Below are 24,283 nucleotides of genomic sequence, written 5' to 3' on the forward strand. Positions count from 1 at the left end.
AGGACCAGTTCAAATACCACCACTGCTGTTAGGCAGGGCTGGGAAACAAACTAAGGTCTCCTGGTTCATAACATAGTACAAAAATCACTGCTCTATCACCCCACCCATAAAATGGGTATCTTCTAACAGGCTAACAAGGAAAAACAATGTAAATGCCGTATTATCCATTATAGAGATTTTTTGTGTTAGATCTCGTAACTAGAAATGTGTCGTTAAATCTGCCACCACCCGACAGCCAATTATTAAGATTTGTTATGTAAATAAAACATGCCAATTCGTTACTCGTACAGCACACCGGTATGTTTGAGAGTAAACCCACATCATTTACAATTCGAGTACTACGTTTTGCCAATAATTACAACTCGCATCATCTGGCGACAGACAGATTTATGGAGACATCCTCCGGTTTGATCTCCATATATATAAGGCAAAGTTGTGAATATGTCTGTTCAAAATGTTTCGCGTACTTCCCGACATGCAACAAACTGGACATTTTCCATGTGGGTACTTTCCAGACTGTACACCATGCAAAAATGAAAAATAAACACTTGTTTTTTTTTTTGGGGGGGGGGGGGGGAACTCAATAATGCATATTATTTTGCACGGCAAGTGAGCTGTGATGTCAAATCTGTCATGTGGAAGCGTAACGCATTGTAGCGTAGCGGTTAGCGCGCTGAGCTACGAACCTGGCCACCCGAGTTCGATTCCTGTTCACGGCCACCACCGGTGACGATTATTTCAACCATTCCTGGGCCTCTCCTAGGTCGACTCAGCCTCAAACGATTAACTGGTGTGTGTGTGAACATCGCCACTGGGGAGACAAAGGCGGCAGGGCGTGGTGAATCCAAGTCCCAGGTAGTACAGCTAGTTCTTAAATAAAAGAATTAATGTAATGTCATCACTTGTAAAGATGTATTACCAAAGCTATCAATAGAAGGTGTGTACCAGATGAATTGCTCTTATGGCAAATATACTATGTTAGTCAGACAGGAAGAATTATCAGTATGAGACTAAAAGAATACCAAACGAAATATTAAATCCTCCCAAAGACAACTGTCGGCAGTGGCAGAACACGCGTGCCAACAAGGAGACTCAATACATTTTGATAATGTTGAAGTTCTGTGCAAAATAAGTTACTACTGGCCTAAGTCTAATTAGATTATCTATCGAAATTTAGAGAAATAAAAAAACTTTTCGGATAGCTACAGGCTTAGTGCTGCTTGGAAGCGAATAATCAAGTAATACATTTTGATTTAAAACTTTCGTGACTGCAGGTATTCATATTCTTTGGATATTTCGGTAAAGTCACGTAGGTAGAAAAATAGTAATAAATAATAAAGTGAATAAAAATAATCAAAAATAACAACATAAAAATAATAAACAACAAAAAAAGACCAATGTAGACTGTAGCCTGGTTATTAACCTCGGTGAGTTTACTGGCAGCCTATAATGTAGACGTTGTATTGGTTCTTTCAGTAATTTAAATATAACAAAAAAGAAAAAGAAATTTAATAAATAATAAATAACCCACGACACTTCGATCGCAACACAAGCGGTCGTCATCAGGAAAAGGGGGATTAGCCTATAAAGGTAAACTGTTTATAAAGGTTTAGAGATTGGCGTAGCCCAAGCGTGTCAGCAGCATGGGTCGGGCAACTAAGCTGTATCTGCGGCAGCAGTTACAGTACATTGGGAAACTAAGCGACATGCCTCGGACCGTGTTCGTGAGCATAAGGCAGATTTGAAACACGGTAGGACCAATACTTCTGCCGTGGCTGATCATTATTTTAATAAGTCTGGTTCACAGGAAATTTATTTCTCTAAGACAATGGTACTTTGCAAGCCTACTGGCTATCAACAAAGATTCGTTCATGAAGCCATCCATATATACAGACACAGACACAATTTCCACCGAGAGGATGGTTATAAACTCAGCAATCGTTGGAAAGATGTCATCAACCACTTTGGGTCATGACTTGATTTGTGTTTTCTTGTCAACCTCCACCGTCAGCAGTGTGGGTATGTAGAGCGAGGTGCAAATGATTGCCTGGCGGCCCTTTTGATTAGTGTAGACCCACTGCGTTGGCATTGCTTTCTCCTACATTAACATTAGCTGCCCTGCCCATGCTGCTGACACTCTTGGGCTACGCCCATCTCTAAACCTTTATAAACAGTTTGCCTTTAGAGGCTAACCCCCCTTTTCCTGATGACGACCGCTTATGTTGCGATCGAAACTTCGTGGTTTTTGTTTTATTGATATTTTTTATTTCTGTTTTATTTTCATTCTATTTTAATTACTGAAAGAACCAAGAATAAAGACTCTTTACTTGATACAGCAATCGTGCTGTGACGGTTGCCACCTGAAGACGGAAGCTTGTGTTGCCTCCGAAACGTCGTGATTTTTTATTTTACATTTATTAATTTTATTTTTTACCTACTTGACTTTACCGAAAAAACCTAAGAGTATGAATCCTTGCAGTCACGAAAGCTTCAAATCTAGAACCAACAATAAGTCTACATTATAGACTGCCAGTATGCTCCCTCAGGTTAAGAACCAGGCTACAGTCTCCATTATAGACTGCCAGCACACTCACTCAGTTTAATAACCATTGCTACAGTCTACATCTTAGACTGCCAATGCGCTCACCATCTTAAAAATCAGGCTACAGTCTACATTATAGACTGCCAGTACACTCACCGAGGTAAACAACCAGGCTACAGTCTACATTATAGACTGCCAGTACGCTCACTGAGGTTAAGAACCAGGCTACAGTCTACATTATAGACTGCCAGTGCACTCACCAAACGTAATAACCAGGCTACAGTCTACATTATATACTGCCAGTACACTCACTGCGATTAAGAACCAGGCTCCAGTCTACATTATTGTTTTTTGTTTATTATTTTTAATGTATTATTATTTTGTATTCACTTCAATTTTTTATTATTATTTTTCTATCTACCTGACTGTACCGAAAGAACCAAAGAATATAAAGTAATACACACACAAAACGGCAGGATGTACAAGCACAATTTGCATGCATAATGTGGATGCATAATGCATGTTGATTACCAAATGAATAACCCAACCGGTAATGGATTTCCATTGTAATGTGCATGCATACAATAACCCCCCCACCCACCTCTATGGCCTTCGCACCTGATTGGCTCACAAGTGACAACATCACATTTATCCCTCCATTTAAGAACGAAACCGGAGGATTTCTCCACAAATCTGGCTGTCGCCGGATGATGCTAGTTGCAATTACTGGCGAAACGTCATACTCGAATTGTAAATGTTGTGGGTTTACTATCCAAAAAACTGGTGTGCTGTACTAGTGTAGTGAGCGACTTCTGAGACACGTTGAGTAGAAGGCTTCTTATTTATTAAGAGCACACGGGGCGATACACTTCGTAACGCAGCTACACATAGGTGATCCTAACACACAGCCCATCTCCGGCATAGACTACGCTAACTGTCCGAATAACATAGCGGCGGCGACGGAGAGGGTCTTGCAGAAGAACAGCCACGTGGTTGGAGACGAAGAGATGACGACGAGCAGCGACGTAGCCAGGACCCAGGACCCGCTAACAGCCCAGAACCTCTGGTTCGGTCCCCATCATATTGACTGACTCCGCCCTTGACCTTTACCCCAAATACGCCCCCCTTATAATAAGGCATTATGTAATGCAACCATAACTGTAATTACCCCTCCAGACCGGCAGGTGTCACCTTGTCATTACACGAGTAACGAATTTGCATGTTTTGTTTACGTCACAAATCTTACTATATGACTGTGTCGGGTGGTGGTGGGTTTAACGACACATTTATATCATGGGACCTCCTTTGCCAGTACCAAAATATGAGAATAGGTTTTCCCCTTTTTTCTGGCAACACTATTTTTATCTTCAACAACGTCTTTGCCATCAAAAAGTGATGCAAGTCATGGACACGCACATTTGCATGTCTGTGTATTCTCCTTGGCCCTTCCCTGGCTTCTGATTGACTGTGCGATATTCTTGTGGAATGGGTGGAGCAAATTGAAGCAACCACTGGCACATGAATCCAGTAAATGTGTAAACAAAACTCCTCACGAAAGTGCGTGCAATCTGCATAAGCATTGAATGCAGTCTTACAGCAAAGCTATACCGGTTCATGTGCTTTGATCTGTAGAACAAGCCAACTTCCACATGTCCCCCTTACTTAACAACACAGTCGGGAAAACCTCTGTCTATATTCATTAATTATATTCTGAAAATTTCCAATGAGTGCCAGTTTTGCACGCTGTACAGTCAACTTTTACGAGAATCTCGAAGGTTAAGTGAAGGATAATTATCAGATGATGCTTTAAGTTTCCATTTTAAAAGTTAAAGTGACTGGAGCGTCGCAGCTGGTACGTGTATTGCTGAGTGATGGCGTTCGCCGTCACATTGTTGGGTTTAACTGGAGTGTGGAATGCACGGTCGTTGGCCAGAACTCCTCTTAAAGCAAGTTAATGGAAACATCTGGCCCCTTTCCCGCAAACCCACGCCTTAAAAACAGCAGCCTATTGCAGCTGTGCAGGGAGGTCTATTCCCCATAACCTTTGTTAGCGGTGGAATTATTGCATTTTAAAATATGTACTGTATGTAGTGAGTCCAACTGAGTCGCAGACGTTATCTTGGGAGCAACACTATGAATTCCGCATTAAAACGCAACACAACACAATCTACACTCGGGTCTCGAATGCCCATCTAACCACGCTACGGAAAAACTAGACACGGTTCGCTATCCCGGTCCGGACCACAAACGGGGTCCCGGACCACGTGGCTAGAGGCTTCTTCTCCCGAGAGCTCTCCAGGACCACGTGACCACCCCACGGCCCCCGTCCACCGGTGCCCCCCCTCCAATATCGTCAGGTCACGTGACAGCAGGTCAACCAGCGTGTCATGCCCCAAGGTAACCTTGGCTGGTTGACGCTCCCTCTCGCTCCCTCACCGGGAGCCCGCACCGCACGCTGCTCGAGGTGCCTCTGCGCTAACCAGCGCTCACCCAAGCCCCGCTAGGGTTGGTACTGCATCCCGTAACCCGGGCTGCCCGTAATGACAACACATTACCGGCCGTGGCTTCACAAGCCCCGGCACCATACAGTGACAAGCACAGTCACCACACATACACAGAAACATCACAGCCAGTTATAGTCTGTTGAAAAACGAGAGCTCCCGCCACATCGAGGGAAAGGGAAAACGGTAGCTGTGTTAGTGAGACACTTATCCCGTTAATGTAAAGACATTTAACCTGGTGATGTACTCAGAGTTGGAAATAACAGCTGACATCGGCAGGTAGGATGGAAACATCACAGTCAGTTAAGACTTTACTTGGTTAATAACGTCCTTCCAATAATTGCTCAGTTTGTACCCATCTTCTCGGTTGAAGTTGTGTCTGTGTTTATATATCTGGATGGCTTCATGAACAAATATCTGATGACTGCCGGTGGTACTCTGCAAACCCACCGGCTATTGGTGCCAGAAAGATGTGGCACTACTTGAGCATATTGGCACGAGACGGAGGAAAGTGGTAACAAAGGACGAAATGTGCAGTGGACACCTAACGGGCTATATGCCCATTGATCGTGATGATGTGTTTTACACGACCAAAATACGCTCCAAATCAAGTTTGACCAGAATACGCGTCAAATATAAAACCACTGGGAGTTACCGATTTATACAACACATTTCACAACGTAAACATAAAACGATGCACAATTAAAATCAATCCGGAAACACTGCTATAACAGTTTAACACGTAGGCTTTCGCGACCAATATTATTCATAATCAACGTTTTGGGTTTTAAAAAAAATTGTAAATGTTGTGGTTTCACGCTTCAACACACCGGTGGGCTAAAGCAGTGAACTATTTGTCTTTTGTCAACGTGACACTTTTTTGCTGATTCGCCGTGTCGGGTGGTGGAGAGTTACGACACATTTATAAATAACGCGATCTAACCCAAAAGCGTTGATTATGAACTGCTAGAACAGCAACAAAAGTCCCGAGCCGGAGGGCAAACTGACCCCCCACCCCAACCCCCGTTCTCCCCCAAGACGATTTCCCGAGATCCGCGGACACAGCGCCACCTGGCGGAGGCCGCTCCAACGCCGCTCACTGCGCGAATATTTCGTCGCGACTTTGGTGATCGCGAATGGAAACGGCGCATCGCGCATTTGGGGGCATCGTCGACACTCAACTTCATTCAGGAGGAGGTGGAGGGAGGGAGCTCGCCTGCGAAGGGCGCAGCCGTGGGCACCGCGTCGTTGCGCTGTGCGCAGATTACGTGCCGGTGGAAATATTCTGGATGCGAGGGATTTTCATAATACGTTATAATTGTGTAAATGACGGTAATGTGTTATCATGACTGTACTTGTATACCACCAGTTGTCTTCCTGCACACTCGAACGTGTAATGAAATTCCGTAGGTATATTTCACGTACGCACTCAGATGACAAGGACTATGACTTGGCACGCATTCCCTTTCTGAAAAGTTCACATTGGAATTGGCCAAGGAGGCTGCAAACGTTCGTCGCACACAACGATTCTTCAGCGTATTATCCTACGAGCAGCAAGTGGTTCCAGTTCTATAAAATTACGCGTAAGAACAAACACGCGCAAGTGTCCACGCAAGCTTTTGTGCGTAGAAAGGCACTCGCCAACAGCCACGCTCCTCCCTCCTCGAGCGAAAAATCTCCTCCCTCGACTCCCCGAGTCAGTGAAGAGTGCCGTGGTGGTGGTTTTGGTGCTCCGCTGGAGCTGAACGCGCTTGGTGGGTGACACAATCGGGTTGTGACAGCACTCGCAATGAGTTGTGCCGGGACTGTGACGGCGTGCGTCTGTGCGTGAGTGTGCGTGGGTGTGTCCCCTTGCCTGTCCTCCCGGTGTGTCTGTGTGTGTGCGAGAGAGTGTTGTCCGTGGGGTCTGTTTCCCCTGTCGTGCCGCACTCCACGCGCGTCCACACGCACGTACCCCGCCCTCATCCACGCCCCCCCCCCCCCGCTCCTCACTCGGCTCCCGCACGAGAGAGCAGAAGCGACTCTGCGCTTCTGCTGCTGCTGCTTCCCATCCGCTCTGACCATCTCTCTTCTCACCACCGGATCACCAGGTACCCGTCCTCTCGCCACTCTTGCCGGCACACTCAAGCACATACACACACACGCACATACACACACACACATCGGGAACATCTCTCCCGATGGAGCTTTACGCGCAAAAGATGTTCGTTCTGCAGCGGAGCGCAATTATGGCTTGCGGCTCCAACGCGCTAGAGGATTTCTGTGGGCTGTGGTCTCTCGGAGTCCGCCTGCGTCGCTGGGGATGCGATGCAAGTCGAATCCGTAAGGTATCGGTTTTGATCCGAACCTCTTATCACCATCTGCGCTCGCAGATGTGAAATTGTAAGTTGTAGCGGATGATGAGTTTCGGAGTGGTGCATCCTTTGTTAGCACGCGCATATGCACACACATACTCCGCACTTCAAATGTTGCGGAACGCGATGTGTCGTACACAAATAATGGAGCAAAGTGAAGGAGTTGATTTTAAATGCGCAAATGCGTTGTACGCGGGTGGCTTGGGTCGAGTCCTCGGGGTGTGCCGACACAGACGGGTGAGCAGACATCCGACGGGTGAGCAGACAGACGGGTGAGCAGACAGACGAGTGAGCAAACACAGACGGGTGAGCAGACAGGCGGGTGAGCAGACAGACGGGTGAGCAGACTCAGACGGGTGAGCAGACAGACGGGCGAGGAGACACAGACGGGTGAGCAGACAGACGGGTGAGCAGACAGACGGGTGAGCAAACACAGACGGGTGAGCAGACAGACGGGCGAGGAGACACAGACGGGTGAGCATATAAACGGGTGAGCAGACAGACGGGTGAGCAGACAGGCGGGTGAGCAGACAGACGGGTGAGCATACAAACGGGTGAGCAGACAGACGGGTGAGCAGACTCAGACGGGTGAGCAGACAGACGGGCGAGGAGACACAGACGGGTGAGCAGACAGACGGGTGAGCAGACAGACGGGTGAGCAAACACAGACGGGTGAGCAGACAGACGGGCGAGGAGACACAGACGGGTGAGCATACAAACGGGTGAGCAGACAGACGGGCGAGGAGACACAGACGGGTGAGCAGACAGACGGGTGAGTAGACAAACGGGTGAGCAGATAGACAGGTGAGCAGATAGACATGTGAGCAGACGTCTGCCTGCTGCCTGCGTGGGAGCAGGCGCCCTCCACTGCGCTCCCACGTAGCCACACGGTCCGATATCGGGCTTGTCTTCTGCGTCTGCACGAATACCGATGAGCTCCAACGCACCCGAAGCCCGCTCATCTGCTGACATTAAGAGGCTTTATTCTGACACTGTCGGTGGCGGATCTCTTTAGACCCGGAGAATGAGATGAGTTGTAACGTTATTGCCATTGGCACATCGTCGAGTGACGGATACGTGGGGTCACTGTTTGCGTTTGGGAGTTCTGAAGTGCGCAGTGGAACGGTTGTACGCGCGCGCACGCACACGGTGCTTACGTACGTATGTTGAACTTCTTTCGCACCGTACGTAGCCGACCGTGCTAATCGAGGGTTCGATTACACCACTGCATGCAGAGGCCTCGAGCCGTGCATTCAGGCCCGGTCTGCTCTTGAAGGCGCGCGGTTTGGGGTAGGATCGGTGAGGCTGTCCCACATTGTCGCCACCGCTCGAGGACCTCCAGAGTCAAGTCAGTGGCCCACTGATCACACGGTCGTTCTAAGGCGACCCTTTACGTTGGTGACCCATCGCCAAGCTGCGTCACATCTGTTGATTCCTGTTGTGGTCGTTTGAACACACAATGATGGTGCCTGACCCCGAGATTCACACTGGTTGGGTTGCGAACTCGTGATCGCGATGGGAGTGGTGGGAGTCGTCCTCCTCTGGCAGCTGAGTTGTGTCCAGGCCCAAATTCAGCTCCTTTAGAATGGGGGGGGGGGGGGGGGCAGTAGATCGGCTGTGTGGGGAGCCACCATAACAGCGCGGTTGGCTACGTACGGTGCGAAAGAAGTTCAACATACATACAACAGTGCTTCACACCGCTTAGGATAATTAACTTGGGTGGGCCACAGGGACATTTGGTGATGCAGGGCACACATCAGCTCACCCCTCGCCAGCGCCAGCCCTGCCATGTTCCAGCGAGAGTTAATTTAGACGTATAATGGCCTGTAGCCATGACCAGGTCGGAGACGTGGCGCGAGGAGGCTTTCATTGAGCATTGGATGACATGGGGTTTTAAAAATATACATGCCAGGAATATATTTTCCAATGGAGACCTTGGTTTAAATCAGTGCAGCAAGACAGCTAAATTACATCAGTGTATATGTCCTGATGACATTGATCAGGAAATATAGAAATTGACAAATGACGTGGAACAAAAACTGAAAAGTGCATAAATAAGCAATCAGAGGTGCATGGGTGGAGTTGAAACACGTGGATCAGACACCGTTTGCAGTTTTAAGACATCAAAGTAGGCTTCGGCAGAACATGTGACTAAAGAAGGTAATGGCATATGATCAAAATTAACAATGGAGTGGCAGCCCATGATGAAATTCTAAGACATATATCAAAGAGTGACATAAATATATGAGTGCGTGTGCAATGCTATATGAATTATTACATCACAGAATCGTGAGAGAAGGCGATGAATAGAGTATGTCTTCATCCACCTGTGGATTGATCGTGGCTGATGATAATTATTATTCGTATTTACAGTCCTATAAAGATTATTTCTCTGTATCCCATAGAGTGCCTGCCCGTCCGCCGGCCCCAGCAAGGAAGATGATGCTGCTGCTGTGGGCTCCACTCGCCCTGTGCTGTGCCCTGCTGGCCGGAACGCGCACCTCTGCCCAACGAGCTATTCCAGCAGGTGCCGAGCGCTCCTCCCCCCACAAGCAGCACCCTGCACACTCATTCACATGGGCTTAATGCCAGAGGCGGGGTGTGCCACGTACATCCAACTCCAGTGATGATTCTTCTGTATGGCCAGTGAATATACACTATTACAGATTCAGTTCTAAACGATTTAGCCATTCGGTTGTTGTTGGGGCAGTACGATATTATACGTTCCGTGGTTTGGTGTTGGAAGGCGCAGGAGCGACCGTCATCAGGCGGAACAGATACAGCAGGAGAACTGCTGACAGCAGTTCTCCTGCTGATGATGGTCGGTTGTGTTGCGATCGAAACGTCGTGATCTGTTATTTTTCTACCCATGTGACTTTACTGAAAGAACCAAAGAGTATGGATTCCTGCAGTCACGAAAGCTTCAAATCTTGTCACACATGTTTTGCGCACACGGAATGGTTAAATAATGAAAATCTGTTGGGCGTTCTGCTGAGGTCTCTGTGTGGTACAATCGCGGCTTTTGACAAACGGAGAACACACAGCGCCACCTGCTGTAGGTTTTCTCTTGCGCAGCTGACGGCACGGTTTAGCCACTGTGCGGTGTTTTTGTGTACGAAATTTCAATACAAACAGACCTCCCTTCTGTGACTCCACATACAAATAAAATAGGTTTTAGTGTTCCAGGGCTATATCGTATAGATGGGGTGATCTTGCCATGACCGTTTGGCAAGCCATCAGCATTTGTTTCATAAACCTGTCTCTTAAGACGGAGGTTTTCGTAGCCAATACAATTATCCACATTTATTTTTTGGGTGACACCATGTTGAAAGGTTATTTAGCCAAGCTAACATCATCATCAACCATGGTAAATCCATTTCTGCATATCTATGGAACCGTTTTGCCTGTATCAAAATGATGAAAAAATAAGAATAGGCGTTTACCCTTTCTGGCAATAAAACAGGTGTTAAGATGTTCAAACATCAAACCTTTTGAAAGGCATCAAGTCTGCTGCATTAACCACACATACTCATGGCAAAACATGCAAACAAACATGCTCTGATAATATATGCATTGTCTTTGAAACTGCTGGATTAAGACTTCCCCAAGTCACCGCTCTCTCAACCATTTCTCACGATTCTGCTATTGAATTCACTCCCCTTAGCACCTGCACACACGCTGATTTCATTGCTCCATCTCCTCAGTGCACATCCTCTGAAACAAATTATATTTTTTGGCTGCCACTGTCATTATTCTCAACCATCACCCATCATTCCTTCTAGTGCCATATTCTGCCCAAGCTAACTTATTATTGTTTACAAAATTATGTCACTGACATGCATATGTTCTCTAATCCATGTGTTCCTCTTCTGTCTCAACGTAATTCCAAGCGTGCATCTCCCCATGCTTTTTGTACACTTTTATTACGTTTTTTGAAAATTACACGTTATTAATGACCATGTTTCTGAATCAAGCACCATAGAATGTAGGCCAAGCTGTCTGCTGCTATTTGAGAGAGTGCCCTCTCTTTGCACTTAAAGCTATGTGGTCCTAATTATTTAACTACAGTTTTTGTTATACTCTTTGGTTCTTTCGGTAAAGTCACGTATGAGTGAGTTAATGGTGGAGACGAAAGGATGGAGTGGGGTACCTTTTTTTGGATCTTTGGAAGGCCATAAAATCTGGGTGGTCTAGCAACCAAAGGTTTTAGAGAGTGCTGCTTGTTCGAATCGATAAGATAAGTCGAATTAGTGATGATTTTGTTGGTTTTAGTATCCACGCTATTGGTCGGGTCTCTGTTAATGTTGGTATAACTGCCATCATTAAGAAGGTCCTGAATTTTGTTGTTGTAAGTGGTTTTATCCATGATGACAGTGGGATTACCCTTGTCGGCTGAGAGGGTGACTATGTCATCTCTGTTTTTTAATTGAGAGAGTTCAAAACGCTCATCCTTGCTAATGTTGCTAATGGGTTTCTTAGCGTTTTTGAGGATAGCAGCGATTTCAGATCTAGCAACGTCTGCCGGGATGTGTCCCACGCCTTTGAGGGCTACGTCGACCTGGGCGAAATTCAACCCTTTAGCTAGTACCGATTTTAGGTTGTTGGAAATTGGGATGTTACTATGATTGATGACAATCTTGTTAACATCTAACTTTTTAGCGTGTGGCTCTGGCTTCTTTTTTGACAGGAGGTTGAATTTAGCAATCAAGTTAACTTTACATTTGGTTGACATAGAAGTAACTGAAGAAACTGTCATGCTATCTACTTGGTCCCAATCAGATGTGGACATTTTATCTGTTAATTCTAAGTGTGATTGTAAGAAAATCTTGTCTAAATTATCAAGTTCAAATCGGAGCAATCCTATTCTCTCTGAGACTAGAGCTAGGCTGGCCCTAAACAAGATCCGTTTAGAGTTAGGAGAAGTCACAGCAGCAGATGTGAGTGTAAATCCGATCGGTATTACCTTGGTGTCGCGGCATCTCTTCAGAAAGGTGAGAGACTCGATCAGGTGAGCCTTCTTGTCTCGCAGTCTGTTAAAAGATCGAATAATTGTGAGGAAACCCCCCGTAGAGGCGGTTCAATCTTGATTTGAAGCTTTTGTGAATGCAAGAATCCATACTCTTTTGTTCTTTCGGTAAAGTCAAGTTTTTTTATGTCATCCTGCCACTTTTGGGCAAAATGATGACCGTTTTGTAGAAAATATTTAAAACATTCCCAATATTTAAATTCTTGTGTGGCTGAGTCCACATAAAAACGTATCCATCCCATCACTACCCATGACACAATTATGTAATTGGCCAAAGTGGCCGAGATTAGGGCGAAGCTACAGATATTGGGTCACTTTCTGCCAATGCTTGTTAGTATGGTGTGTTCTGAGAGAAGAGAGAGCATGCCTGCCCATTCCACATCAGTGGCAACTTTCTGATCCGTCCCCTGCTGGACATCCGTGAAAAAGAGCTTTATAGCTCATCGGGTTTATCCGGGATGAATAAAGATTTTAGATAATTGCAGTAGTGCGTACAGCACTGCTGCCGTGGTGCAAACGTGGTTCGTAAACGAAGCGCGCTGCGCTTGCAATCCAGAGGTGAACGACGATTCGTCATTAATTGGGCATTAAGTGTGTGCTTTGGAGTCAACGGTTGGTGGATCTTCATGGGTTAGGGGTTGGTGGGGATTGGTGGGCTGGGGATTGGTGCATCGTCTTTATTTATCTTCATCTATCATAATAATACAGGTAGGAACAACAGTTCCACACTGCCCACCAGGGATTATTTGTCTGTCTGTCGTGCATAGCCACTCCCTCGATTTGTATTTCATAAAGCCCTTTCGGGCGGGCTCAACACCACGTGACGCGCCGCCCCGCCCCACGCAGCTTGCGCCGCGTGACGCGGATCGCACGAATGCGCTGTCCAACCAAGTTCCTACCTGCCCACTCCGAAGGAACGTGTTTACATGAGCATTATCATTAGAACTTTGAATTTTTCCTCAGCAGAAAATACATTTTACATGAACTGAACCCACGGTGACCCCTCCAAACCCTTCTACAGACGTTGAGCACAGTTCTATAATCAGATCTAAAGCTGTGATTGACAATGTTCATGTTATTGTTTGCTCACCAATCAGTGCATGCCAGTTGGCCAACCTTATTTCGGACTGTCATCCTGTGTGTGTTGCTCATATGGTTCTAGTTTCAACAAATACCCAAACGACATTCCATTTGTAATAGCCAACAGCCGCTGAGATGATTGAATGGTTTATTTTTTTATTGGTTAGAAGATCGTATTAAGTCTTATCGCATGTAAAAGCAGTTTTCTTTGAAGAAGCTTATTTTTCTCTGGGGAAAAAATATCGTAAATATACCTATATTGTAAGTGTATGTATAGTTTTTTGTGCTCTCTTAACATACAGTTTTTATGTTCAGATTAGCCAAATAAAGCCCACAAGTGCATCAGCTAAATTAACATGAGAGAATCGTTTTCATGTCTAGCAGTTACATGTATTACACTAGTTATATTAATGTCAGATCTTCGTGTGTGAAATATTAACAAATTACTTTGGTATAAATGTAAAAATCGCCTTTATACATGCATATTAATGTATTTATACAGCGGGAAATTGTATGTATGTTGAAATTATTTTGCAACATATGTAGCAAACCATGCTAATAGGTGCGGGGGACGGACAACAATCTAAACACAAGCAGTTCTGAAGCAATGAGGTTTTTTTAAATCTAAATTTAAAAGTGTTTAGCTCCAGTGGCTTCCTAATATCGGAAGGAAGAGCTTTCCAGAGGGCTACAGAACCGCATCTGAAAGTACGCGATGCAGTGACTTTCTTTGTTCTATGGCTAGCTAAAAGCCACTGCAGGGATAACCGAAAAATTGGTATGACTACTGCGTAGGTTTTCAAAGTTATGCTACAAAGTTCTGCAATGTGTTTGGTTGTGCCGCGTCTCATTCGGCATAATATCCGACGTTTTGCTCCACATGCTGGGAGATGTTTCACGTTGAGCGAAACGTACATCATGACAATACACGGACACATGCCACAACTCGAAAATACATCCCAGAGAAACTTTGTACGTTTACATTAATCCAATAAGTTGCGAAATGTTTAACTGATAATCGGAATGCAGCAGAATTCAGATAAAGCCACTCATACAATCAAGTTTCTTGTTTTGTTTTATTAACGAAACTGAATGTGTTAGTTAATTGTAAAAACCAGAAGTACTTTTCCAGGCCTCTGAAAATATAGTATGATTCATCACTGATTGTGCAGTGTGAAAAAAACATATGTTTCATACAAACACGTCAATGTGCTCACACCAGTATTGGTAATCCATGAAGTCTAGGTGGTTCATAAGAAATCTGAGCTCTTCTTAACAACCTGATGATGCTGGATTTAATCTCCAGCACAAACGTCCAAACCAAATTAAATGTCGTGAGATTACTCTCAAACAACAACATCGGTGCGACTGCTGAAGCAGGAATACATTTGGCACGTTTCATTCACGTGACACCTTGATTAATTGGCTGTGTCGATTGAAGGAGCGTTTACGACATGCACTTTTACACGACCTAATCTAAAATAAACCAATTATGAATCAGAAATATAAAATATATATATATAAAATCCCGTGCCTGTATGTGGAGCATTGTGTCACGTGCAACATTGTGCGGTGTGTTGCTTTCAGAGCCGCTTGTCTGCAATGTGAGCCTTTACCTGGCACTGGACACGTCTGAGAGCGTGGCACTGCAGTACCTGCCCTCAGGCAGCCTTGTTGATCACCTCAAGACGTTTGGCGTGGAGCTGGTGAAGCGTCTTCCTGAAAGATCGTCTACCTTTGGCTATAAATTCGCTTGGCAGCTGGGCGGTTTGCACTTCTCTGATATAGTGCTGGAGTTTAGTCCCATCACGGCAAACAAAAATGTCTTCCAGAAGAATATCAATGCGATCAATTACATTGGCCAGGGCACCTTCACGGACTGCGCGATCAAAAACATGACCGAGAAGATTATGTTCGCTCAGCAGAGGGCGCAGTCACACTTTGCTGTGTTCGTCACAGGTGAGTGGAAAAGCAAATTGTTACTATTATTTTAAATAAATTTAAACTTGAGTTTAATTAAGATTGGTTTTAATGCTAGAAACACCTTTCTTGCATTGGAAACCACCAGTGTCAACCAATACAATATTCTGCCCTTTGGGCCTTATACCTCTAGAGTTGCATTGTCCCTCATCCACAATGATGTAAAATTCACCTATTCAAAAAGGAAAAACATCGTCTTCATAAGACTCACTGCACTTAACCCTGCCATGCATTTCTTACAGATGGTCATGTCACGGGACAGCCCTGCGGAGGGATATCTGAGGCGGCTGAGCAAGCCAAAGAGAAGGGAATATCAATCTTCTCTGTGGCATCAAGTGTCAAACTTTACAAATACAATATGAATATACTGGCCAGCAACCCGCTGAGTGCCTTCCGTAATGAATACTTTGCCTCCAGAGACCAGGACCTGGACACAGACTCCAAAGATCTACATGACACGTTTATTCTTCGAGACAAGACCATCAACCTCATCATAGAAAACATGGTCTGAAAACAGTCTGAACAACCACAATGTATATAGCAATAAATCCCACTACACAGTAAATGTAAGAACAAAAACACTTTGAATATTAGCAACTGGAAAAGAGAGACCGTCTGGTGCATCCTTATACAAATCCAGCTTTGTACTGCGCATCACATCTTTTCACAGACATATTTCAAAGCATGAGAAATACAATAAATGGATGTACAATATGGAGTAAAAATTTTTCCAACCGTAGCAAATGTGTTTTATGTGCTCATGGATAAGGCTGAACTTGCTTTTATTAACTTTGCTCATTTGTGTCTGTAGATTAAAAGAGCTGAAGATACGGTAATACATTTTAAGTTATTCATCCATACATACACTGATATATAAGCCAAGTGAGAGCCCAACCAAATACCTCGTTCATTGATCTCTTTTGCCAATCATTTTGCTGCCTTTTGGTGTATTTGACGACCATTTACATGCGAATTTGGAAAAATTCCAGGATTTGAAATTTACAAAGTCTTGTACTCCTGGCCGGGTCTCTCTTGGCGAACCGGTCTGGGGGGAGGTTCCAGACAAATAACGGCCCAAACAAAAGTCCCTCATGAATGGTTTTGAAATATAAAGATCAGAGAACCTTGCCCAGACAAGGTATACCAGGACATCCCCCTGAAGCCAGGCCTGGGGGTGGGGTTTGCCGGCAAGCACCTGGTAGCTACGTCGTGCCTTCTTGTGGGGCCACCATCTGCAGGACAAAGAGTGAGGGGCGGGTGCGATGCCAGTATGGCAGGGAGAGGAATGGTCTTGGATGGACTAGATCTTGGCAATGGACACTAGCTATTGGGAAGTGGAATGCCACGTCACTAGGAGTGAAGGAGCCGGAGCTGGTGGAGGAGGTGGAAAGGTATCAACTAGACATAGTCGGCCTCACCTCCAACACACAGCATTGGCACTGGAACCAAACTTCTCGATCGGGGGTGGCCTTTCTCCTATTTTGGAGTAACCCCTGGTGAGAGGCCCTGGGCGGGTGTGGGGATACTCACAAGCCCCCATCTGGGTGCTGTTCAGTTGGAGTTTGTCCCAGTAGATGAGATGGTCGCCTCAATGAGACTTTGGATCTCAAAATGGAAAACTCTGACTGTTGTCTGTGCTTATACACCAAACAATAGTTCAGAGTGTTCTGCCTTCTTGGAGACGGTGGGTGCAGTGCTCGATAGAGTGCCGCCTACCGACTCCATAGTCTTACTGAGCAACTTCAATGCTCATGTGGGAAACGATGGAGAAACCTATAGAGGTGTGATTGGGAGGAATGGCCCCACTGATCGGCGCTAGTCACAGAAGGTTAATAACAAACACGATATTCGAACACAAGGATGCTCAAGTGTACCTTGGGCCGAAGGTCAATCATTGACTTTATAGTTGTATCATCGGACCTAAGGCCGTATGTTCTGGACACTCAGGTGAAGAGAGGGGCAGAGCTATCAACTGATCACCACCTGTAGGTAAGTTGGATCCGACGTTTGGGGCACTGACCAGATTATAATAATTCAAATTTATAATGCGAGTTTCATCCTAGGATTCCAATGCTCAATGCATGGAAAGCACGAAACAAAAACACAACACGGGCAACTGACCAAACTAAAGAGGGAAAGCCAGTTTAAATAGATGGGTTTTTTTAAAGCAGAAATATATCTATCGACTCTGATTTCCTGATTTAAAATGGTAAAGCGTTTCATCGATTGGGTGCCACGATAACAAAAGCTCGATCACCAAAAGAGCGCAACCTAGACTTGGGAGTGGTGAGCAGTTGGAGGTCGGAAGATCTTAAGGACCTTGATGGAATATATAAATGTATTAGTTCCTGCAAGTAATGTGGGGTGAGCCCTTTTAAAGCCTCATAGATTAATAGCAGTATCTTAAAATCCACGCGGAATTTGACCGGTAGCCAATGAAGGGATAAGAGGACTGGTGTAATGTCCTCATGGAATGGTGTACGTGTAAGCACTCTAGCAGCTGCATGCTGAACAAGTTGGAGTCTACCCAGTGCTTTGCTCGGTATCCCAACCAGTAAAGTGTTGCAGTAGTCAGCAGATGACAGGAAGTGATGGATTCTTGCAATAATTATTATGTGGAAAAAGGATATTTTAACCACCTTAGATATATGTGCCTCAAAGGATAATGACTGGTCAAATTGAACACCAAGATTTCTGAACTCCCATGTGGGACTGACATCGTGACCATTAATCAACAAACAAGGGGGAACCAATGTTAGAAAGATGTCGAGAGGAGCCGATGGGTATGGCTTCAGTGTTGTCGGCATTTAGTAGCAAAACTTTTGGTGCAACCATGAATTCACAACTGTTAGTGATGCAGATAGATGCTTTTGCATAGATTGGTCCTAACGTTCTATAAATTTGAGTATTATCTGCATAACAATGATAGGATAAGCCAAAATGCTGTAGCAGAATACCCAATGGTGCCATGTAGATGCTAAAAAGTAATTGGCCAAGCACAGATCAACTGCGGAACACCACAGAGAAACGGTCTAATTGGTGACTTGAAGCCATAGACGTAGAAGGCCCAAACAAATTATGACCCAGTGCAGAAAGATTTCAACTTCCACCTCCGGGAAAACTTCTACACTCCAGGGGAGGTCATGGACATTGAGTCTGAGTGGTCGATGTTCAGGACCTAGATTGTCGATGCAGCTGCGAAAAACTTTGGCCTCAAGTCAGTTCGTGCCTGTCATGGTGACAACCCTAGGACCTGCTGGTGGACATCAATGGTGTGGGAAGCTGTCAAGTTGAAGAAGGAGGCTTTTTGAGCTATGCTTAGAAAAAAGGTCTCCTGACTCAATTGAGGGTGGCAGCAGTAACAGTCACTGAAGCCAAAGCCCAGGCGTGGGAGAAGTTTTGAGAGGCCATGGAGAGGACTACCGGGCAGCTTTAAAGAAGTTCTGGCAAACCATCCAGGACGTGGCCCAGGCTGTTCTCAGTCAAGGTGGCATACATTGACCTCATCTAAGGAGATAGTCGAGAGGTGGAAGGAACAATTTGAGGAGGTCCTCAACCCGGTGGACATGCCCTCGTCTCAGGAGGCAGCCCTGGAAACAGCTGGGTGTGTTGGATCCATCGCATCTGCTGAAACCGCTGCGTCGGTCGAGGGCCTTCGTAATGATAAAGCTGCTGGGGTGAACAAGTTGTTAAAAGCGCTGGGCAGTGTAGGAATGTTGTGGTTAACATGCCTCTTCAATGTTGCATGCAAGGCAGGTACAGTAACTCTGGATTGGCAAACTGGGGTCGTGGTCCTCATTTTTAAGAAAGGAAACAAGTGGGTGTGCTCCAACTACAGAGGGATCACACTCCTCAGGATCCCAGGTAAAGCCTATGTCAAAGTGCTGGAGAGGAGGCTGTGCCCACGGGTCAAGCCTCAGATTCAGGAGGAACAATGCGGATTCCATCAGGATTGTGGAACAATGGACCAGTTATTTTCCCTCTCACAGTTATTTGAGGGGTTATGGGAGTATGGTTCTCCAGTTTACCTCTGCTTTGTAGACTTAGAGAAGGCATATGACCGTGTTCCCCGGAATGTCTTGTGGGAGGTGCTGCAGGAGTATGATGTACCGGTGCCGGACTTGTGTACTATCCGGTCCCTCTATTTCCGTATTCTTGGTATTAAATCAAAGTCGTTCACTGTGGGTGTTGGACTCCGCCAAGGGTGCATGTTTTCTCCATTCCTGTTTGTGATTTTCATGGACAGGATATCAAGGTGCAGCTGAGGTATGGAGAGTATCTAGTATGGGGGCATGGAGGTGGTGTCGCTGCCTTTTGCAGATGACGTTATCCTCTTTGCCTCGTCAGCATGTGATCTCCAGTGTGCACTTGAATGGTTTGATACTGAATATAAAGCAGCGGGGATGAGGATCAGCACCTCCAAATCTAAGATCATTGTTGACTCCCGGGAGATGGTGGAGTGTGCTCTCTAGATGAGGGGAGAACAGCTGCCCTTCGTGGAGGAGTTTAAGTACCTTGGGGTTTCTTTCATAAATGATGGTAAGTGAGAGGGGGAGATCGCCCGGCAGATTGGTGCAGCGTCCACAGTGATGTGGGCGCTGTACCGTCCCATGGTCGTTAAGCGGGAGGTAGTTCTCGAACAAAGTTCTTGATTTACAGGTCGATCTACGTTCCCACCCACACCTATGGTCATGAGCTTTGCATAATGACCGAAAGGATGAGATCACGGGTACAAGGGCCGAAATAAGGTTTCTCCGCAGGGTTGCCGGGCTCACTCTCTATGATCGGGTGAGGAGCTCGGTAATCCGGGAGAGCCTCAGAGTCGAGCTGCTGCTCCTCCGGATCGAGAGGAGGCAATTGAGATGGTTAAGGCATCCAGTAGGATCCCCCTGGAACTCTCCCGGGCACATCCCATTGGGAGAAGACCCCGGGGAAGGCCCAGGACATGTTGGTGGGATTATGTTGCTTAGCTGGCCTGAGGATGCCTGGGAATTCCCCAGGAGGAGCTAGAGTCCATTGCCAGAGAAAGGGAGGTCTGGACCACCCTACTCAACATCCTGCCACCGCGATCCTCACTAGGACAAGCAGATTCAGAACGAACAAATTAATGCAGCTGATTCCACGTAAAAACCCACCATTTGCATCATTTCCCATGCCAAAATTGCAGAAGAGCCAAAAGTGGGTGGAGTTGAGGTGCAATTAGGGAAAAGTGCCCAGAAAATATTTTGAAATGCCACTGGTAGAAAAGTGGTAGTAAACGTCTTAAACGCAAACTCTTAAGCCAATATATGTCTATCCATACTGACAGCAAAAAAGAACCAGTCGCATCACAGAGGTAATAATCAAGGGCCGAGTGTTTTTTTTTTGTTATTGAGAATATAGTACAAAGCCAAATGGGTACAACAGGAAACTTCCTATTTATGATTGTAATGTAAGCTGATCCAAACATCACGTAACAACACTACGTAGAAAGGAGCAGCATTAACTTTTAATTAGATGCGGGTTTGTGTGCATGCTTTGTTTTGGAACAAGACTAATGTGAAACTTTTCTCTTTTCAGTGCAGAGGAACTACATCGAAATGCGTGGAGATGCCAGGGCCAGGTGGGCCAAAAGGGTTCAAAGGAAGAAAGGTGAGGTCACATTGTTTCTGCAAATATTTTCGTTGAAGCTTAATCAATTTTATGTTGTTTACCCAGATGAGAATTAAAGAGACTATGATAGCCTCATTTGCAAGAGTGACATTGGGCACTCGATCATTTCTATGTATATTCCCAATTGAGTAATTTGCGTTCATCAAAACGTCTGCAAAAATACATCTGAAAGCACTACATTACTAACGTAGTTCCTCGGGGCTATGTGCTTGGCCCTATCCTATTTTCTAAGCATCTCTACTTTGCACTCTGACATTAGCGTATTTGCTGATGACACAGCCCTGATGACCTCCGGAAATTCTATGGAGCAATCATTGGACTTTTAAAATCTTCAAGTCAATGTCATAAAACTGGTCCTCAACGCTAAAAAGCCCAAATATGTCTTTCAAGACCAACATGGCCAACAAGAAAAAAAAATCATAAATAAATGCTGGATTCCACCTCGACTCTGCCTGAATACTGCCACCATCCTGCCCATTAGACACCATCTACTGCCTAGCTTTTGAATCTAGCCCAAAAAATCTTGTTACATTATACCACTTCACTCTCTGGTTTTTTCTCACACCCCAATAGAACTCCCACCCATAGTGTCAGAAGTTCCTTATTATTCCTATAAATAATACATTTGTTAAAGCTTAGATAAAAATTATCTCCAAGTTCCTGCTCTCTGGAATACCCTTGCTGCTCATCTTCATCTTGGTTCCTCCCTTTACTCCCCCTCTTTATATCTCCATTAGACCAAAATACAGGGCTTACTTTTTACGGCACCTTTTGCTCTCACATTATGTTGTTTGCATCTACATCAGCCATACGAAAGAAGAAGAAGATTTATGACCATCAAATAAATTGTTTGTTTGTTGAGAAATATTGCTGAAGGACCCTGTAATAATTCTTTGCAATATTGATTTTTGTCTTTGGTTTTTATTGCTGCTCTGCTAACCTAAATATAGATTTCACGTTTAATATAGCCAGGAAATATGTAACACATCAAATGAACTCAAACACTGTGATGTAGACATTGCAAATTATGTGACGGTTAATACACCCAGAGTGATATTCTGGGCGCGCCAACTTAGGCCATGCCACCACCCTGCAATAGTGATGTTGTACTGCTCTGTTCCTTGAAACACTGACGTGAGCATGGCTTCCTCTTGCTGGCAGGGTGAGAAAGGAAACCGCGGGGACTCTGGAAATCCAGGAGATGATGGTGCAATGGTAGGACACACACTCCACATGCACAGCTTCGGTAGTGGTCACACACGTTCACCCGGTGCGTGCGTACGTGTGTGTCAGTTCCACACATGTGTGCATACGAATGAGTAACTGTGTGCTACGCATGTCTCATATATGTGTTGTTGCTTGCATGATGCTAATTATATGTGTTTGCATTCACATCTAGGGAGATCCAGGTATCGAAGGACCTTTGGGTTTCCCAGGACCCAAGGTAAGTCTCGGTGCACTATCACACAAAATGCAATTCACGTTACATGTTGCTTCAATAACGAGTGTTTTCACTTTTATTAATTATTTCATTTTTGTGCAGGGTATGGCTGGATTAAAAGGAGAGAAGGTGATGTATGATGTTTTGTTCATAGTAAATGCATACACAGTGCATTCATGCAAAATACATGCTGTTACATTTTCTATGTCCTTTGCATTTGTCTCACATTTTGTACATATGGTCATGCACATTTCTAAAGACTGCATGATGCAAAGCAGTACTGTGAATATCGATAGTCGTTCACATTGTTTGCTAATGTTTCACTGTGGTGTGTCCTTTCCAGGGAGAATATGGGGAATCTGGAAAGAAAGTAAATATGTTTCTTTGAGAAAACGCACACATGTCAAGTTTGGCATTTTCAATGAACACTACAAACGACCATGTGTTGCGATCCGTGTGACGTCTTTGTTTAGGGAGAACCCGGACTGCCTGGTCGCAATGGGATTGATGGAGCCAAGGTAACAATGACGCCCCTTCCCACTGTCACGTTTTCTTATCGCATCTCCATAAATCAACTTAATTCAGTACCACTGCGTGGGATTCTTTGGTTGTACTGAGTTGTACCATGTGTTCGACGTTATTTACAACCAGAAAACATCATTAAGCTACGAGTTAATTTAGCTCTTCAAATTCGTTTTAATCAACTTGAATTTCAATATAATGGTATTGTTCAAATATAACACGTTTTTATTTGAGGTGTTGCAAGAAATCAAATGTGGTGACTGTGTGTGGCGATGTTCCCTTCTAGGGCAAATCTGGACGGATTGGCAGCCCTGGCTGTAAGGGTGACAATGGTGACTTGGTGAGACTTATTAAAAATCCCATACATCAGTTGAAAAAATATACTCGCATTTTTTGTAGTCTTACTTTTTGTGCGTATACTTTGCAAAGCTCTGCATAATAGGTGTAGAAATAAGTCGAGGTAATCGTTTGAAGATGGACAAACAATTGCATGTTGCAGTGACACTTTGATGGTTGGCCATACTGTGGTACCGCTTCACCAATGTGCCTCTTGACACGCAGGGCCCGAAGGGTGGGTTGGGAAATGCGGGAATCAGAGGCACTCCAGGCGATGAGGGTGACAAGGTGAGGCTGACTACAGCACAGCGTTCACACTTTCTATCAATCCCAATCTCATAAATCTACATGGATTGTGGTGGCATTAATAGATCAGGGATTTGTGGTTCGAATAACCACTATGTGTGGTCTGTTATTCTTTTGTGAATAGGGAGACCCAGGGCGGCCGGGAAGCAGTGGACCCAGGGGCCTGAATGGCACAGAAGGAGAAAAAGTAAGCTCTTATGTCTTGTTCCGTCTCCTTTTAAATGTCATCTCAGCTAAGCAGTGTCTTGCCAGTTTTGTCTGGTGCCATCTCTGCTCACGGAGGTTTGTGTGTGTGTGACGCACGGATGAATCTGTGTTCTTCCAGGGAGTTCCGGGATATCCAGGAAACCCAGGCAAGCCTGGCGCCAGAGGGGTGAAGGTGAAAATCTCAATTCATGCCATTCACTTGTGAAATAATCTTGTTTTGTTTAAAACTTAATTCCACATACTGCCAATATATAATGCGTCATAATGAAAAATAATAAAAATGCCCTTTTTACTTGTAATGCAGATAACCGTTAAGACATGCAAATAAACAACCAG

The 24,283-nt window shown here is 45.1% G+C and overlaps 1 protein-coding gene across 1 annotated transcript in view; it reads left to right on the forward strand.

The window, feature by feature from the left end:
• Positions 1-6,758: 6,758 nt before the first annotated feature.
• COL6A2 (collagen type VI alpha 2 chain) overlaps positions 6,759-24,283 on the forward strand; it is a 28,820-nt gene continuing 11,295 nt past the window's right edge. The window contains exons 1-15 of the mRNA XM_061555574.1: positions 6,759-7,133; positions 9,803-9,924; positions 15,091-15,462; positions 15,726-15,988; positions 16,295-16,315; positions 21,043-21,114; positions 22,297-22,350; positions 22,535-22,579; positions 22,679-22,705; positions 22,920-22,946; positions 23,050-23,094; positions 23,385-23,438; positions 23,660-23,722; positions 23,865-23,927; positions 24,066-24,119. Of these exons, the coding sequence (XP_061411558.1) occupies positions 9,837-9,924; positions 15,091-15,462; positions 15,726-15,988; positions 16,295-16,315; positions 21,043-21,114; positions 22,297-22,350; positions 22,535-22,579; positions 22,679-22,705; positions 22,920-22,946; positions 23,050-23,094; positions 23,385-23,438; positions 23,660-23,722; positions 23,865-23,927; positions 24,066-24,119 (1,248 nt within the window). The 5' untranslated portion in view covers positions 6,759-7,133; positions 9,803-9,836. The remainder of the gene's footprint in view (positions 7,134-9,802; positions 9,925-15,090; positions 15,463-15,725; positions 15,989-16,294; positions 16,316-21,042; positions 21,115-22,296; positions 22,351-22,534; positions 22,580-22,678; positions 22,706-22,919; positions 22,947-23,049; positions 23,095-23,384; positions 23,439-23,659; positions 23,723-23,864; positions 23,928-24,065; positions 24,120-24,283) is intronic.

This window comes from Lethenteron reissneri, chromosome 21 (genome assembly GCF_015708825.2).
Source record: "Lethenteron reissneri isolate LAM-NWPU_2019-01 chromosome 21, ASM1570882v1, whole genome shotgun sequence".
NCBI classification, from domain to species: Eukaryota; Metazoa; Chordata; class Hyperoartia; order Petromyzontiformes; family Petromyzontidae; genus Lethenteron; species Lethenteron reissneri.